Source organism: Carassius auratus, chromosome 19 (genome assembly GCF_003368295.1).
Source record: "Carassius auratus strain Wakin chromosome 19, ASM336829v1, whole genome shotgun sequence".
Lineage (NCBI taxonomy): Eukaryota > Metazoa > Chordata > Actinopteri > Cypriniformes > Cyprinidae > Carassius > Carassius auratus.
In genome coordinates this window covers 12,320,391-12,340,248 of record NC_039261.1, presented here as the reverse complement: position 1 = coordinate 12,340,248, position 19,858 = coordinate 12,320,391, and the positions used below count along the sequence as shown (strand labels likewise).

At 36.1% G+C, this 19,858-nt stretch overlaps 1 protein-coding gene across 1 annotated transcript; it reads left to right on the top strand.

Moving 5' to 3' along the window:
- The first annotated feature begins 1,161 nt into the window (after positions 1-1,161).
- LOC113119434 (polypeptide N-acetylgalactosaminyltransferase 4-like) lies at positions 1,162-17,310 on the top strand. The gene is made up of 11 exons (XM_026288933.1): positions 1,162-1,475; positions 5,045-5,467; positions 8,845-9,014; positions 10,008-10,197; positions 10,289-10,474; positions 11,174-11,291; positions 12,203-12,379; positions 13,636-13,767; positions 13,871-13,981; positions 15,683-15,835; positions 15,956-17,310. Exons 2-11 carry the CDS (start codon positions 5,085-5,087, stop codon positions 16,082-16,084), a joined length of 1,749 nt encoding a protein of 582 aa, XP_026144718.1. The 5' UTR covers positions 1,162-1,475; positions 5,045-5,084; the 3' UTR covers positions 16,085-17,310.
- Positions 17,311-19,858: the final 2,548 nt, after the last annotated feature.

The following is a 19,858-nucleotide window of genomic DNA, read 5'->3' as shown; positions in this document are numbered from 1 at the left end:
TCAGCAGCGGAAGTCGTCATGTTTGGGTTAACTTCGAGAGCAGTGAATGGGAGAATATTACCACTAGTATATATTTTTGCATTCTCATTTGCTCAAAAAGAAAAAAGAAAAGCTTGATGATAGTGTTTTCACGAGTTTCAAAAAAAAAAAAAATCAAATTGTGAGAGACTGATAACAGCAGTCAGAAGAGAGTCCCTCTTATAGACCCTGCATTTAGAAAGACCTTCTCTTTTTTTTTTTTTTTTTTTTGATGCAGATGTGATATAATACATAGCATAGTGTTATAAATGTACATTATAAAAAAAATCTAAATATAAAAAAGTTTGAGGATAAAATTTTTTATTATTATTATTACAAGTATAAACAATTAACTTCAACAATTAAATACAACATTGGATGTAATTATGGATACGGAAATAATAAAAAACATAAAACAAAGAAATACAGACGTAGCCTGGGTTAATATTTTCCAATGTTATAATTAGGCAGTTCAAGTCAAAACTTTTGAGGATTTACGATGCTAATGCCCGTTATCAGTCTTGTGAAAAGGGTCCATTTAGTAAAAATTCTAGTAATTTAGTTGTTTCTTAAAAAAAATACAAATGCTCATCTGGATAAACAAAAAAGTAACACACACACACAAAAACAAAAAACAAACAAACTGTTGATTCTCAATAAATAAATAAATAAATAAATAAAATATAAATAAATAAATACAATTTGGTAGTTTGATAAACAAACAAACAATTGTTGATTCTCAGAAAATAATGTAATTGCACAATTGGACAAACATGCATTCAAACAAACAAACAAATAAACAAACAATTAGGCCTGAAACAAAAAAAGCATGATTGGACATACAAAAAAACTAATAATGGTTGATTATCAAAAATTATAATACAGAAAAATGTATATAAACATACAATTTCAACTGAAAACAATTTCCTTTAAAACAAACAAACAAACAAATAAATAGACAAAAAGATAAATAAATACACAATAAATATATAAATAATGATTGATTCTTGAAAAAATTGTTGTACTAAGGAAATCTTTTAAAAACATTGAAATCACAGTGTGAATATTAAATAAGACACACAGGCTCTTCTTGAGTGTGCAGCTGTAATGCACGCACATTGAACTCCCAGACTTCCCATAATGCTCCAGTCACGTGGCCCACTTTATGAAGCCAGACTGTCAAATCTGAAACTTCCTGGGGTGCGATGCAGTACATGCAAGACCATGACATTTACTTCAGCCGTGTAACTCGTCAAAAGATCGCGCGTTTGTAAGGAGTCGAGCTACTTAAAGCGATTAGCGTGGGCAGTAGTGTGTGTGTGTGCGTGCGTGTATGTGTGTGTGGAGGAGTAGAGCGGGTTTGTTGTTTGAGGAGGATGTGTGTGTGCTGACAGCGGCACGAGCGGCGAACCAGCAGCTCCTTATATCTGTGGAAGAGCACGGCATGAAGAGATCAGGTAAGATCATCAGGTGTTTAGTTACACCAGTGTCGTGTGTGTGTCTGTCTGACTGTGCGATATAAAGTTGTTTTGCATGTTAAAGGGCCTGCAGTCACAACACTGATACATTCGATGATTGTTGTTTTGATGCTCGTGATCCATACACACTCATGTTTTTACTCAGAAAGTCGCTGCTCAGTTGTATTGATCTTTGTATTTTGGATTATATGTGTTCATATGTTATGTACGGTCAATATGTTACGAGTTAGCCTACTTATATTAATAGTTTGATGATGCTTCTACTGTATCTTTACGAAACGATCTAGATCTCAGATTACAGTGTGTCTGTCTTCTTGAAAAAAAGTATTGTGGTGGTACGATGGTATAGTCATGGTAATACCATTGTGCTATATATATATATATATATATATATATATATATATATATATATATATATATATATATATATATATATATATATATATATATATATATATATATATATATCATGCTTTTGAATTATCATATGCATGCATAGCAATTCAAGCTTTTAAAGAATGGCATTGCATCGTGGTAGATGCATCATGGTACCACCTTGTTTTCTGTTCTACCATATTCTTTGTACTTCTGTGTGTATTTGGGCATGTCTGATCTGATTATGTGAATGATGTTGATAGAGTCAAAATCCATTACTTATTTGGCATAGCTGCTTATTATTTAGGAATTTTCCATTCTTAATCTTCTGCTTCTCCCATTTCCTCTCAAAATGTTTATTTATTAATTTTTCACCAGTCCAGCCAGGCTGGGTGGACAACATAAACGGCCAAGAGTAGTCAGCCATCTTTGGCTGGTTTAAAATGGTGTTTCCAGCATGGTTGTAAAAAATACTACATAATATATTGTAATTTTTTTTATTTAATTTAAAAAGAATCCATATTTGCAGTTTGTTTGATGAGTATGGGTTTGAAACTGAAATTATTTTGAGAAATACTTCAAAGTATTTAGTACAATAGTATAAAGTACAATAGCTCTCAATAGAACTAGAAATATAGATAAAAACATTTATTTTCTACTTTTCTCAAGTTTAATATATTTGAAAACACATGTTGAGTATGATTCATTGAGTTTACAAAATTTTGTTGCAAGTGGTTGCAATCAATTTATTTTAGCTACATTTAAATAAATAAATTTGACTAATTTTCAACATGTTTTTATTTTTTAAATATAGCTGAGATAAAAAGTTTGTAACCACTTACCTCAGTGTATGTTATGGTTTGAGGACCAGTGGTTTTAGGGGGAATGTGCAGAAGTGTGATGCTACATTTTGATAAAGAGAAAACAGAAGGAAATGCAACGTGTATGCTAGTGATTAAAGTGGATGTGGCATGTAAAGTTTTGAAAAAAATCAGACAAACGAAAGAGAACAAGCTGTGAATAGAGAGCACTTGTCAGACAAGTAAATCTGGATGTTTCAGACATTCTGGGTTGGTACTAACTGACCTAATTTCATTCAAGTCATGAGAGTCTGTTAGAAATGTTCATTATATGAGCAATTATTGCTTTCACCAGGAACTGTTACACATAGACTAATGCACAGATGTTCTGACTGCTGATCCACAGCAAAATCCATCTTACTGTAAACAGCATTATGAAAATGTTCTGACTAAACTCTCCCTGGATGACTGTACACACACTGGTTGCCTCATTTTCTCCTTCTTATTAATACAGCACACAAATTACTATTCTGTCATCATTTTACTTGTCCTCATGATCTGTATGTCTTCTGCGGAACACCAAAAGAGAAGTTTAGCAGAATGTCTGATCTTCTCTCTTCCACAAAATGATATTTTTTAAAGTACTAAGCATGACATTTAAACCATTATTCACTGACAATTTGGTCTTGACAGCTGCAGTCATTATTCATCTTTGCTGTATGCATTTCTCCTTTTATGTAAGAAGGTAAAACCAGTTTCGAAAGACATAAGACTGTTGTTTTTAAACGCTTTTGTGCACCAAACCACTTTTTGAACCTACAATTTAAAGGTAATAATGCCACAAAGGTGATACTCAAGCTTCTCAACCCTGAAGAGCTGAAGTTCCTCAGCTTTCCCACATCCATCCAGCCTATCAGGTTTAATACGGAAGTTTTTATGGGTGCCCAGTCAAGGGTTGCTTTCAAAGAGCTCTCCATTCTGTAAGCCCAGAAAGCTTTTGTCCCTTGGCTTGTGACCAGTCTTTTGGAAAGGGCAGCTTTTACATCTTCTAAAGAGCTAAGTAGCAGAAGAAAACACATAAATGATAAAAAAAATAAATTGGGGCAGCAGTCTTCAATTCATAAATATCAATAATTATAAGGGAATAAATAAATCTTTGTTAAAATAAATACACTTTTATGTGTGTTGGCAAAAAAAAAAAAAAATCATTCGATTGGTATTAGTTTATATATAATTTCTCTTATAACGTTGGAATGCATGAAACTAATGAATGAAAAAATTAAATTGTTATATATCTGACAGTTTTTTATGAGTAGATGTTTCATACCAGGCATTTGGTTTCAACACTAGGTGTACAGTTAAACCTATACGTGTGGTGCTATTTTTATAGAGCCAGTGAAAGCAATTTAAAACAAGCTGATAGATATTTATAGCATCTAGTCTTCTCACTCTTCTCAGAATGTCCTGAGTTTGTTTTCATAGATATCTTCCCCTCTTTTTGCCTGCTCTTGCCCACATTCATAGAGTAGTTAAGCCATTAGCTGTCTACTGCCAAACATTTAAACCACAGACTCCCAAATATCTGAAGTGCATTGATGGTCCATTTAGATTATTTAGTGTGCGGTTTTGTTGCGTATATATATGTGTGCGTAAGCGACATTCATCATTCAATGGGGTTAAAAGGTTAAACGTGTCGTGATTGAGGAATGGGATTACTGTCTCAGACTGTCTGTCTGTCACGACCACTGTTCAGCTAAATCCCTGCCTGCTGAAATATTAATGCAGCTCAATTATGTGATTACTCCGTTACCCTCAGCTGATGATAGATTGTCTGTATTCAACCCCTCACATTCAGCTTCCGTGATTGGAGGTGGCGGTTAGCACGAGGGCTTCGGTCAAAACAGCCGTAAAATTGGTGCATCTGAATAATTCTGCCAATTTTTGTTCTTGCTATTAATTTGAATGAATATGAAATCTTTGTAAATTGCTGGTTCACTCATCACTTTTCCAGTAGGCAAAGTGTTATCGGCAATTTACTGAATCGCATACAGTACTGTATTCCATTTCGATTGTTTTGTAGATATTTTGTTAACGGTACAGTTTTTAGGATGCTTCATGTGTGAAAAAGGTTTTTCAGATAATTTTATAGTACCGTAAAATAAATAATAAGCATCAGTGACCCAGGTGGTCTTGCACGTAATCTGCATAATCTGTTTAATATATGTTAAATATGTATATTTACTCCTTGTTTTCTACTTATTTTTGAAAACAGAAACAGTGTAATATTCATTGACAAGGCCCTCAGTATATCTTTCCAGCATATGCATCAATCTGTCACTAATCTGCACTTCTGTTTCTTGGCTTATCCTTCAGTAAATTGGGAGTCTGGGGCTCTTTGACTGGTGCTGTTGTGATGAAGATCCGCTGGTCGAGGAAGGTGGCTCTCCTGGCCAAGGTCTGCTTCCTCTTTTCTCTGCTGTGGCTCTTCTACCTTCTTTTAGTCCGTTCGTCCCCCCCGTCTCTTCCTGATAAAGATGGTCAACACGACATCCTGGTCCGGGATCTTCCATCCATCAAGAAGGAGGAGGAGGACTCCGACAGCCTCCAGCGACCCGTTTATGAGAAGCTCGCGCCAGACAACAACGCTCCTGGAGAATATGGCCGAGCCACTCGACTCACCCTCAACGATGAGGAGAAGAAAGAGGAGGAGGCCACCATTGAGCGCTACGCCATCAACATCTTCATCAGCGACAAGATCTCTCTTCATCGCCATATTCAAGACAACAGGATGCATGAGTATGTCTGTCACACTGAGGGACTCATTACACACCCTACCACCTAGCAACACCCTAGAAACCACATAGTTACATGGTAAAAACACTGTAGTAAATGTGGCCCTGTCAACCACAGAGAACAGCTTAGCAAACACAGAGAAACATGAAAAATACTTTGAGCACTTTAGTAACTGGCAACCGTCCAAAATACTCTAGCGACCACACTGCAAAATGAACCTTAGTAACTCGATAGTAAAGCCCTGGCAACCAGATAGCAATGTCTTGGAAATAATTCAGAAGACCCTAGAAACTGCTTAGCAACATTCTGACAACACCCAGTACACCTTAAAGGGTTAGTTCACCCAAATATTAAAATTACGTCATTAATGACTCACCGTAATGTCGTTCCAAACATGTAAGACCTCCGTTCATCTTCAGAACACAGTTTAAGATATTTTAGATTTAGTCCGAGAGCTCTCAGTCCCTCCATTGAAGCTGTGTGTACGGTATACTGTCCATATGCAGAAAGGTAAGAAAAACATCATCAAAGTAGTCCATGTGACATCAGAGAGTCAGTTAGAATTTATTGAAGCATCGAAAATGCATTTTGGTCCAAAAATATCACATTTATTCAGTATTGTCTTCTCTTCCGGTTCGGTTGTGAGTGCATCTTCTGTGAATGTTGACGTACGACGCTGCTGACGTGTTTTCTGGTGTGCCCAATAACAAAGATATCATGTCAGCAGCGCCATACGTCAACAGCGCCACTGCAGTGTTGTGAACGCGCTCACAACAGACCCGGAAGAGAAGTCAATGCTGAATAAAGTCGTCATTTCTGTTATTTTTGGACCAAAATGTATTTTCGATGCTTCAAAAAATTCCAACGGACCCTCTGATGTCACATGGACTACTTTTAAGATGTTTTTCTTACCTTTCTGGACATGGACAGTGTACCGTACACACAGCTTCAATGGAGGGACTGAGAGCTCTCGGACTAAATCTAAAATATCTTAAACTGTGTTACGAAGATAAACGGAGGTCTCACGGGTTTGGAACGACATGAGGGTGAGTCATTAATAACATAATTTTAATATTTGGGTGAACTAACCCTTTAATAACTATAGACCATCCCGAGCACCCTAGCATAACAACAGCTGCATAACAAGATTTACAACACCTTTATAACTGTATAATGCAGTGCCATAGCAACCACCCAGAGCACCCTAGCAACTGCACGGCAGCATGTGACTGTATAGCAAAGACCTGGCAACTAAGAATAACATTAAGTCCTCCGTTCTTGCCATTGCAATGACATTTATGAAATGTAGTTCTGAAAAATGATGCTTTTCCCCTTCCTGAAAAATTTAAATGATGTTCTGAATAGTGATTGCCTCAGGTGATTTCTACACTTCACCTTTTTACAAATGTTGTCTGTTGTCTGACATGAACTATTGCCTGCAGCCAGACAACATGATTAAAAAACCAACAACAATAGAAAACAAAGCTGGGAGGGTTCCTCCGAAATGCAGTGCTTTTGTATGAGAGTAATTGTTTCATGGCTCTTGTCACACAATAACAAGTATGGTTCAAGCTGCTGCTCAAAAAAAAAAAGAGAAAGCGTCCCCTTGGAAGACGCGAGGAGTGAAACAAATTGGATGCGTTTTTTTTTCCTTCGCAGTCTTTCAACTGCGCTCCGGTTGCCACATCACAGGCTCTTCTGGAGATCACACATGGCAGTAGCACATTTCTTGGAATCAGCAGGGATTTTTATCTGTTGATGTGAAGTTCTTTTGCTTGCTTTCTGAAATAACTTTCAGGCAAGTTAGTTCTTGTCAAAGACTTAAGCATTACTGCCAGAAATGTTATGCTCTGGATTTTTTTCTTCCCCCCTTTGTAGGGGTAATTATTGAATATTTGCTTAAATGTAGTTGCTGTCATTGAGTCTAGAGATATTTGCGGTGAGTTTGAAGAGAGTTCAAGAACCTTCTCTGGAACATTATGACTCACTTTATTCATAATCCCAGCTGAATCTATTTTTCAATGCCCCATCTTAATACTGTCTCCCCTAAACTAAAAGAAGCAATGCTACCAACATAAGACTGTAAAACATTGTAGCTTTTCTAGTGTAAAAAGCTCCAAACATTAGTGGTGTAATGAGACTAATTTATTATTATTTTTTTTATTATTATTATTATTGTCAAATTTTCTTACAGAGACCAACTTTAAAGCTGAACGAATAAGGTGATAATTGAACATGCAGATCTGATTGATTTTAGTGAATGTATTTGTTCGACTATTTCATTAATGAACAGTTAAAATTATTTATTGATTAATTTGAGTCATTAGATGTTCTTTTTGGTAGCAGAATATTTTGTTAAACTCGCACCAAAATTATTATTAATAAGTTCTATACATTTGTATTGGCTGAATGCTGGTAAAATAGCTTTATTGTAGAATAAATTGTAAGTCTCTAATGCTCTCAAGACTGCATTTATTTGATCACAGATATTGTAAAAACATTGAAAATGTTTTCTGGTTTTAAATATTTTTTTTTAATGTATTTTACAATTGATTTGACTAATAATGTTATTGCAAGTTGAATTTCAACAGCCATTATCCCAGTCTTCAGTGTCATGTGATCCTTCAGAAATAAATCTGATATGCTGATCTGCTGCTGACAACATTTTTTAAATACATTTTTTTTTGGTGAATAGAAAGTTCAAAAGGCCAGCATTTAACGGTAATCTTTTGTAACATTATAAATGTTTCTACTGTTACATTTGATCAATTTAATGCATCCTTGCTGAATAAAAGTATTAATGTCTTTCGGTTTTGAATGGTATTGTACATCAAATAATGAGTTACCTGCAATTTCAAAGTACAGTTTACTATCGTTCCATCTTTGTATTAAATGGTGTGAAGCTTGTTTCTCAGAATGCTGTAAAGACCTCTCTGGCATGTCTGTTCATCTCCCACCTCTCATTCAACTCTCTCTGTTTACAGAGAATCTGTCTCTCAACCAGAAATTGTCATTACAGATTCTGGATTTGAGGAATGAAGCTCAAAGAAAAGAAGACAAAACACTTTTGTTTTATGAATTGAAAGTGACTTTTATTAAACTCCACCTGCATCGTTTCTGAGCCAGATTCTTTCTTTACACCATAATAATTAATAATTGTCATGCAAAATAGTATATGCAGTCAGTCAGGATAACAAGAAAATATGGTGTCAGTTTCACAGCATTGTCAGGTTCTTCTATGTTTTAGATGTTCACATTTGCACTTTGTCATGTGTAGTGTGTAACTCTCAGGAAACTGCTTGTCTAAACCACATGTTTTGAATACCAGCCAAATTTCTTAACCGTCTGATGAGTTCTTGATTTTTTTTTTCCAATGCCAGATGCAAAGCTAAGAAATACAACATCCGTCATCTCCCTACAACATCAGTGGTAATAGCGTTTTACAATGAGGCCTGGTCCACTTTACTCAGAACCATCCATAGTGTGCTGGAGACAACACCAGCCATCCTACTGAAGGAGGTCATACTTGTGGATGACTTCAGTGACAGAGGTGAGGGGACACTTTCTAGCCAATTTTCAGAAATTCGCTCAGAAATGTACAATTCCACCAGATTAATTTAAAGCCTCTTCCATCCTAGAAGATTTGTGTTGTCCTGATTGGTGAGCATTACCACATCCAGTTAACCATTCCATATTTTTTTTTTTTTTTTATGGGGGGTGCTACACTAATGAATGACGATTGATGAATAATAAAACCATTGCAAAAACAATTCTATTTACTTTTACATAATGTTGATTTACTTTTAAAAGATGAACAATTTTAATGATTAACCAACTTAAAGCTGCAATCGGTAACTTTTGACACTTTTTGGTTAATAAACAGAACTGCTTGCGTCTTGCTGAAGAACATTGTAGCCGGAGCTACTTCTCTCTGTTTATGTCTATGAATAATCACGAAGGTACTGGGTTACTCTGCCGCAGTACTCCTGAAGCAATCTAAAATAGTCCCAATAAAAACATTAGGTATTATTATAGGCTTATTATAGGTGTACCCTAGTGATTCAGGACAGGCTAAAAACACTTTGGAAAATGGAATCATGGTGTACTCACTTATTATATATATTTTGTACATTTTGAACACAAAAAAGTTACGGACCGTGGCTCTGATTGGTTATTTCTTATCGGGAGTGGTGTATTTCTGCAAATGGCATTTTTTAAATGTTGTTCATTACATTTTGAATCTCTAACTGCAATATAATAGCCTGTGAAGCTGATATGTAAATATTTATTTCATTTAAATACAGCCAAATACAAGCAGTATTTGCATTAAAGTATGCTCGCACATTTTCCCGTGTTTGCATATTTTATGCTTTCTTTGCAAAGCTCTGGATAGCAAGTCAGCTAATGATATTATTTCATAGATTTGCTGAAATAAAGCTCAGTCCAGATGTCTCTAGTAAATCGGTTGATTTCCTGTGATCTTGCCTTTATCTGTTTGATCCCGATAAAAAAGGGTTCAGATTTGCTTTTGTATGAATGGCAGGCTACCTGAAGTCACAGCTGGCTCAGTATGTCAGTAACCTGGAGCGCGTTCGTCTCATTCGCACCAAAAAAAGGGAAGGTCTGGTACGGGCCCGGCTCATTGGCGCCACCTACGCTACGGGACACGTTCTCACCTTCCTTGACTGCCACTGTGAGTGTGTGCCTGGCTGGATTGAGCCCCTACTGGAAAGGTGTGCTTTTAAAAAGAAATCCAATTCAAATGCATCATATAAACACTTGTGATGTTAATTTATTATAATTATGTATTGTCTAATTCCTCAGAATTGCCCAGAATGAGAGCACCATCATATGTCCAGTGATTGACACCATTGACTGGAACACATTTGAGTTCTACATGCAGACAGATGAGCCGATGGTGGGCGGCTTTGACTGGAGGCTGACATTCCAGTGGCATGCTGTGCCTGAAATCGATCGCAAGATACGCAAATCCAGAATTGACCCCATTAGGTTGGTTTCTGCTCAGCTTGTCCAAATCCAGCTTTGCTATGTGGTTTTCTTGGCCATTTTAAAAAACAATTAATTGCTCATGTTTATTTCCTCTATTTTTACAACTCGATTTAATTTTGCTGTCATCTGAAAGTTAACATTTAATATACTGTTGATTTAATAACACCGTTAAATGTCATATTTAGCTAATTATTCTAACTGTACATCCTAATGTTGTGATGTCTTAATTCACAGATTTTAGTGTGTTTTTCTTTTTTATAGACAAAATGGTAATTTATCGGTTGTCAGCCATAAGTCATAAAGCCAAAATTTTCATTTTGGAGCATTGCTAAATTATATTCATAAGGGTTTGGAATGACGTGAGTTAACTATCCCTAAATACATGTGGGTCTCTCGTTCTTCCAGTAAAAACTTAAAAAAAATTTTTTATTTTCAGACGGAAATGGACTGAAATTGGATTGCAGTGATAATGTGCTGATTCAATTCCCTTGCAGTGCAGTGAAAAGACTATATTCTAATTTTCGGACCCAGGGGTATTTTCAAATACTGTCCAGTTCAGCGCTAGATTTCTCTCAAGGCTCGTCTGAGGGCAGACCAGAGGTGCTCGCTGAAAACTAAGAAGCACTTACCTGCTAGAAAATTGGTGCTAGGGAATATCTCTGATGATTTGCCAATGCTCTGTTGCTTTTCATTTCTCAGGTCTCCCACTATGGCAGGGGGCCTATTTGCAGTCAGCAAGGCCTACTTTGAGTATCTGGGCACTTACGACATGGGCATGGAGGTCTGGGGAGGAGAGAATCTGGAGCTTTCTTTCAGGGTAAGACTCCTGTATTCTGTGTTCACATTACCTTCTGATAATTTGCATAGGCGTCCCATTGGAGCATGTCGATGGGTTTTTGGTAGAAAATGAAGATTGATAGCGTATACCATGGAGTAATCTTTTATGCATATGGAAACAGGATATAATGCCGTTTCTTCCAGGGCCGCTCATGTATAATTGATGTGCTGTGAATATTTCCACAGAAGTATGCAGAAGGAAAATAGATAAAAAAGGAATCTTGTTGTTGTTTTAATAGATCTAAAGCAATGTTGTCATGTCATGTTTTATTTCTGACAGGAGGTGCATTCCAGTAAAATCAGGCAATATAAGTTTGTGAACTAAAAATGTTGGGTTTGTGTGCAAAAAAAGTTATGCCGGATGAGTCGAATCTCATTAAAGAAAGATTTTTTCAATGTTAAAATTGTATCTATTTTAATGTGCAGAAATATATTTCAGTCCTTCTGTAGGTTGACCCCCCCCCCCCCCTCAAAAAAAAGTGTGAATGATGGTCTTTTGTTTCTCGTCTGGAATAGCCTGACACAGCCTGTTTGAAAATGATTTACTGTTGTATTATTTATTTATTTATAATTATTAACACACATGTAATTACCAAATGCATTTTTTATTTATTCATCATTTTATTTGAATATTTATTCATTTTTGTTGTGACACTAGTGGTGCAGAAATGATATACAGTTCTTCGCTTTTTTGATTATATTAATAATGTAATATGCAATAAATGTAATACATAATAATATTAATTTATAATTAATAACATAATTTTCTTTTGCTATTTATTACTTTGTAATATGAATATTTCTTGAGTTCTTCACCTTCCTTAATTAAAACACCTACAGTATATTGACTTATTTTCTACTTTCTTTCTTTCTTCTGAAAATAACTTGCAGGTGTGGCAGTGTGGAGGGGCTTTAGAAATTCACCCATGCTCCCACGTGGGTCACGTGTTCCCCAAGAAAGCACCATACTCCCGATCCAACTTCCTTCAGAACACTGTCCGTGCTGCGGAGGTCTGGATGGACTCGTACAAGCAGCACTTCTACAACCGAAACCCTCCAGCACGCAAGGTACACCTCCACAAACTCTCATTGGACGACACTTCTTTAATATCCTGTGCCATTGTGTAATCTGAGGTGCACAGCCGTTGTGTCATTTCCTCATTTAACAGCTTCAGTTGCTGTTAGTGCAAGAGCTGTTCTTAAAATAGCTTACTTACACACATAGGGGAAAAAATGTGTATGAGGTAAATAACGTTCAGGTTTTGCTTGAGTGCTTTCGGTTTACAGTATTTGTTCTTCCTTTGGCTGTCTTTGAAAAGCTTATTAGCTGACAAAGATAATAAAACTAGGCCAAACATATATTATATCCCCCTGGCTGAAGGAATCTGGCATGTAACTCCATATTACTCTGTAGAGAATTTACATTATTAATGACGCAATATGATCATGAGTATGAATATGATCATGTTTGCCTGTTGGAGTTGACACTTGGTTAGTTGGAAGTGTGTCGTGGCAGTTCTTGTGTCAACATTACAGGACAGCTAACATGAGGTAGGTACGTGGCGTTCTGTTTGATAGAAATGTAGTCTAAAGAATGATAACGATATTAGCATCCACACCAGCGAACGATATCATCTGTATATTCTAAGGGCACACGTGTCTGTCGCTTTAAATTCTCAAGCTTGTTATAGCAGGATGGATTCTGATTGTCTGTCAATGGCTACGTTTACATGCACAATTTTTGGTTCAATCGGGCTGAATTCATTGCGATTGATGAATCTGAACGTACGTTTACATGAACGCTAAATAAAGTGATCGGTAAAGTTACGTTATTTCTGCATCATTGCACACACGCAGTTCTTTTAGTTTCATGGTTCAATCTGATCGAGTGTTTACATTCACTCTCTTATAGTATTAGAAGAGGAATAATCCACCCCCTTCAATCCGATTGAAATTTTAATTCCCATCGAACTCAGTCGGATCGATTAAGGTGTTTACATGAAGGCTTTTCAGTCCGATTGAACCGTCAGTCCCATTACAAACGGTTTATTTGGTTGCATGCAAACATAGCCATTGCTTGCATCTCTAGTCAGCTGGAAAAAAAATTGCTCTGGAAGTGATTCCAATGATATCTTTTCTCTGTGCCTTTATCTTTATAGTTGTGGTGTGCACTCTTCTTTATATTTATTAGTTAATATCTTTATAGTTATAGTGCTTGGTTTGAATGGGACTTAAGAACTTCCAACTAGAGGAAAGTACAATAAATTTAATCTTGTCATGCAAGGCCTTTTGTCTTGAGGCCTGATTTTTCTTTGCTCCTGCAGGAATCATATGGAGATATATCTGAAAGGATTGTGCTGCGAAATCGGCTTCAGTGTAAGAGTTTTGAATGGTACCTGCAGAACGTCTATCCTGGTCTGCATGTACCAGAGGACAGGCCTGGCTGGCACGGAGCGGTAAGTGTCTAATCGAATCTAATCTGATATCCTCCGGATTGCTTTTTAATGTGATTCTCGCTATTTCCCCCTGGTTTTCCACCTGTTCTGGTTTCTGTTGTAGGTGCGTAGTGCTGGAGTCCACTCTGAATGTCTGGACTATAACGCCCCGGACCACAACCCCACAGGAGCTCACCTGTCCCTGTTTGGCTGCCATGGTCAAGGTGGTAACCAGGTAGCTATCATCAATATTAAGTTCATGATTTCTCTTACTCCAGTGATTTTCAGTTTCTTTCCCTTTGCCCACGTTTTTAGGTAAAATTTTATTTTAAGGTGTCATTGTTAAAGTGTAACTATAGATTTAAGTACTGAGTAATATTAATCAACTACATCTACTTACTACATGGTCAGGGTTAGGATTAGGTTCTTGGTATTTCTCATGACTCGTGTGCTATATTTCTAGTCTAGACTGAAAATTCAAATTCAAATATATCATTGTGGTACATGCTTATGTAAGTCCAATGCATATGAGCAGAATATAGTGGAGGTGAATGAGTTAATTGGTTCTCACGTGTATCATTAATAGGCCAATTTGAATCTGAGGAAGTGAATGAGATTTGAGAATAGCCTTCCACAGGGACTGTTACCCCTCAGCCTGACTGGATTAGAAGTGAGCTTTCTATTAATGCCAGAGCTATCGAGTAACTTTAAAAATGAGCATGAGGTGCATTTCACTTCCAGTTATATAACACCTACGACAGCAGATGCAGGAGATCCTTTAGACCCTGTTCTGTGCGTTTGCAGTGAAACAAAGCGAGCTTTATTTGTGCTGAAATATAACCATCCTGAGATGTGCTGCCCTTCATGAGGTTTGCTATTTATCTAGTGTCACTGCTGCTAAAATGAGTGAGTTGCAAAGGATGTATATTTAATGGGGAGGAAGCCTGCAGATGTGTCCGGTGGCTTATGTCACCGCTGTGCATCAAGGGACTCTGAAGCAGCACCATGTGTGAGTGAAAATCAATGTTTCCACAGCCAAGACTGAAGAGGAAACCTTAGCCACTTTTGCTCAAAGATAGATGTGTATCAAATATACATGTGGCCAGTGAGGCTAATGGTGACTGAAGTTTGAACCACATAGGAGCTTTCTCCTTACTGTGCTCACATCACATCTGTCCATCTGAAAAACACTGGAGATCAGTTATTTCTCTAAATAGCTAAATTTTGTAGTTTCTTCCAGCCTTGTTTTGATTCAACCTTTCGAGCCTTTACCCTCGAAGGATCTACTTCCACCTGGATAAATTATATATATATATATTCAAAAGAATACTGGAAAAAAATAAAAATGATTATATATCATATAACTTTTTTTTTACATTTTATAGAAATAAATTTTTTTCTTGAGCAGTAAATCAGCATTTTACAGTAGAATGATTTCTGAAGGATCATTCCGACACTAAAGACTAAATTAATGATGCTGAAATTTCGTTGTTAAAATATATTACAATTGAAAAGTTGTTTTAAATTGTAATAATAATTGTCAATATTAATATTATACTGTATTTTTTATCAAATGAATGCAACCTTGTTAAGCATTTAAAATATTTTATAAAAAAATAAAATAAAAAATAAAATATATATATATATATATATATATATATATATATATATATATATATATATATATTTTTTTTTTTTTTTTTTACAAAATGTAATTGAAATAAAAATAATCAATTTGCAAATAAAATATTATAGTGTATACAAAATTTTAATGTACCAATGAACATTTCTGAGTGGTGAAGCAAACAAATATCATAGTTATGAATTGATTCATTGAAATGGGCTGTTCGCCATCAACAATATATGAGAAAAAAACTGAAATTAAAATGTGCCACAATTATTTCCAAACTAAACGTTATTTCTCTCTGTCTCTCAGTACTTCGAGTACACATCTGAAAAGGAGATTCGGTTTAACTCCGTGACTGAGCTGTGTGCTGAGGTTCAGGATGGAATGACACACATAGGGATGAAGCATTGTCCACAAGACGGTGCTCCCAGACCTCCCGGCATCATCTGGGAGTTCAGAGACGTGAGTCTGCTCGCCCTCAGCTCACAGGACCATCATATATGTATATCACGTATATCAGATCGGCTCTGTTGTTGCATTTCCATGCCACAAATTCCTAATCTAGCATTTGTGTCTTTTCAGGATGGCAGCATATATCACCCTCATTCAAACATGTGTATCACCACATACCGCACAGAAGACGGCCGTGCAGATATCCAGATGAGAAGTTGCTCTCCAGGAGACAAACACCAGCGCTGGAGCTTCGAGTGACTTTAAACCCCATGTGAACTTGGATGTACGTGCAATTATCAAACAGAACGTCACTTCCGGCTTGGCATTAAAAAAAAGGAGCGAAGAAAAGGCAAATAATGGGACCCACCCCTCCATATTGTGCCTTTGCAAACCAAAGTGGACATACTTGTAGTGCCAATTCTTGCGTTTCCTTTTTTAGAGACGTTCAGTGTGCTATTATGAGTACAAAGTGCATATTAATAACACATTGTAGCAAAAGTTTTTGTTTACATTGATGCACTATATGCTTTTAGTGAATCATTTTTAGACTCTGCAGTAACTAACCTTTAGATCTACTGCACAGCAATTTAATTTAATTGTTCCAGAAGTGACTGATTTGAGGATGTTGTGAGTGGGTTTGTCTTGATTGTCAACTGTTGTTCTCCTTTTGTCATTTTTAAGGCTGGTTTGTGTATTACTAGGGTATTTAGGGACTTTTTGTCTGATTTTGTGTTGGCTGCATGGACTATTTTGGCACACTGGTGTTGATGGAACTGTACCAGCATTTTAGTTCTCACTCGCACTTACAGCAGTGTTTGTTGTGTGTTAATAATGTATGTACACTTCAATTTGAAGTAGATTACAGAAACTACTTCAGAGTTGATATGAAGTGTAACGACAATTGTGGACCAAGTTTTTCAAATCCTAAACCGTTTTAGTGGTTTTTTTCTCTACTACGCATTTGGGAATTATCCACTTTACCAGTAAATCATTTTCTTAGACACACCAGAAAGTGCCTCTTCAGCCTGACTTTTTAAAAAGGTGCATTTTCCTTCACAAATCAGAGTATTACAGTTCTTTATCATGATGTTGGCCAAAGTAACATTCAGAAAATTGACTAAGTGCTTTTATCACGGGTCTTCCAGCTTTCACACATTCAAAACTGAATAATGCATCAATGCCTTTGGTAAATATCTTGAAAATGCTATATCATAAATAATCGAACATGGATTATTTGCACTAAAATAATGCATTTTAAATGGCAACATGATTTTTTTTCTAGGTCTCATTCTTTGAAATTGTCAGTGAATTAAATGGTTTAAAGGGATTGTGGGAAAGTGAACATGAAATTTGAATTACTACTGATAAAGCACAGTTTGTGGTGATCATGTGTTTTCCTGATCGACTGTAATGAAGTATTTTTGGAACATGGAAAAAAAGTCAAAAGTATTTTTGTCTCAAATTAAATTAAGTTTTAAATGTTCCATTGTTGCGGTGGTTTGTTCATCTTGACGGTGTGACCTGTCCTGGACACTGTTGCTGTGCCATCTAGTGGTGAGAAAATAAGATGTGGGATTGGGATCCAAACGGTTTTATTTCCATGCTTTCCGTTGATATTTGATAAGGCAGTTAAAATAAGGTGTTCCCTGCAGTTTTACATTTGTGACCAGAGCCTCTTATATAAACCAGATCACGAGGAACTGGTTCTGCCAAGTCAGGCTCAAATGTTTAATGCTTCACTTTCCAGGTGTGCCACGCAACTACATAAATAAACCTGGAGGTCACTGAACATTGTCATGCTGCATCCATAAACAAAGCTATATTGTCCCCTATAACTTGTGATTGGATTGTGGGCAATGGGTGCGTGATGAATGCCCTTAAACTGATGCCAATTATGTACGCCTCTGTTGTTCCTCTGGGAATATTGCAGCAATGAGTAAGATGGCAATGAGAGATGAAGGACTCGTCACATTTCCCTTGAGGTCTTGCAGTGGTAGTCCAAACAACTTGATTTCCTCTGTTTAAAGCTGTTCTGTTCATTTAGATAGGTGGCAGTTTGCTATTAAAGTGATATCTATTACACAACCCTCATCAGTAATCTTATAAAACCCAATAGAACTTCCATTGTGTTAAGAGGTATATACTGTATCAGCCTTTATATTAGACATATGTCTGATTGGACATTTTAGAAAAACTGGTTTACACTGTGTGTTCATACTGCATGTGGTAAATGACTGTGCAACATTGTGTTCAGTGTACCATAGATTATTACAACACTCTTTGGATCTTTTACAATAAGAGTGTTCAATCAAAAACCTGTGGCACTCAAATTACTATCTAACCTCTCTGACAGCCTAATCAATAATTAAACACATTCATTTGGATAAACATACATTTTGCTTGCTACATGGATCATTTTACATCTTAATTATAAAATATTGCCTGGAATTTTTATCATAAATATTTTTTGAAAATAGTACAGTATTTTTGCGGATGTAGATTAAGGTATGGATTTTAAGAAAGTTCTGACAGAAACTACTGATTAATTCCCATCAGTATTTCTAGAAACTGTAGTGACAGTGACTAAATACATGCATAGTATCATCTTGTAATTCATACATTTTTAGTTTTATATTGTTAAGCTGTACAGGAACCTGTATTTTTAAATAACTTTATGGCATCAAAGGGAGCAGCCCAATCAAAACGGCTTTCTCAATCAGTTTTTCAAAATGAAAACTTTGGCATAAAGTTTTCACAGCACTAAGTTTGATTTTAAATAACCCAGATGAATGTTGAAAACTAAACTTACAATCTCACTTGAAACCAGTTTCTCTGGTTCAGCAGAATGTACACAAATGTGTCCAAAAATAAATATGGATGATCTTTATCTTAATACAGCACTCCACATTAAATTAACATAGAGATCCAGTTTAAGCACTTTCAAAATATCATTGCTACTACAGTGTTTTATTTATTTTCTGGTAATTTAGTATTATTTATTTAGATAATATCCATCAGGTCACTATAGAAAATGCACAACTGTATCATGATATAAACTCTTACAGGCACAAATTATGCTCCAAAGACTAACACTAATGACATGCAAGTGATTATATGGATTCAATTTTATTTTTATTTAATTTAATGCAAACACACATTTAAAAGAGACAAAACTGTGTAATATGGCACTGAGAAAAGTGATGTCTACATGAATGAACACATATACAGTATACAGTATGACTGAATAGTACATCTACACTACTGAAGATGTGTACACAACAAATATTGGCTTTACAGCACTATATACATACACTACAGTCATGGCCAAACGTTTTGGCAGTTACATCAAGTTTGCAGCTTAAGCAGTTGTGGTGTTCATTCACATTATTATCGGATGCATTTTAAATAACGGCTAAAAGCTTCATTGGCCGTTTTTGATCCTGACACAAAATGAGCAGCTAACATTAATTGACTAATCATATCAGCAGCACATGTGAAAGTGTGAATGAGTACTATTAAGGTGAAATCACTATCATACTAAATAGATTGTAAAAGCAGACTGATTGCTATAAAAGGAGGGAAGAAGCACTTCCAATCATTGGCTGCATCCGAAAACTTAGGCAGGTGACTTGCTGCCTTGCTGTCTAATCAGTCAATGACTTTGCAGGCAGCGTTTTTCCAGAAGGCACCTCAAGAAACTGATTTCGGACAGGCTTCTGAGGCGGAGTAATGGTTTAATGATCTACAGCAAAATATAGAGAGCTTTGGTAATAACTAAGTGGATATTTCATTACTGCAATATTAATTTCTCGCTAGAAATTACATAAAAAGTGTAAAACGTTGTTCAGAAACATACATTTACACAAAAAACTGACCACCGACCGCAACTTTCAGACGCCATCATTTATTTTTTGGCTTAACTCTCACAGAATGGAACGCACAGGATTGTGGGATATCAAAGGCAGCGAAGGATACATCTATGCTGCCTTCAAAAACCGGCCAGATGAAGGCATCTCAGGAGACAGGAAATGA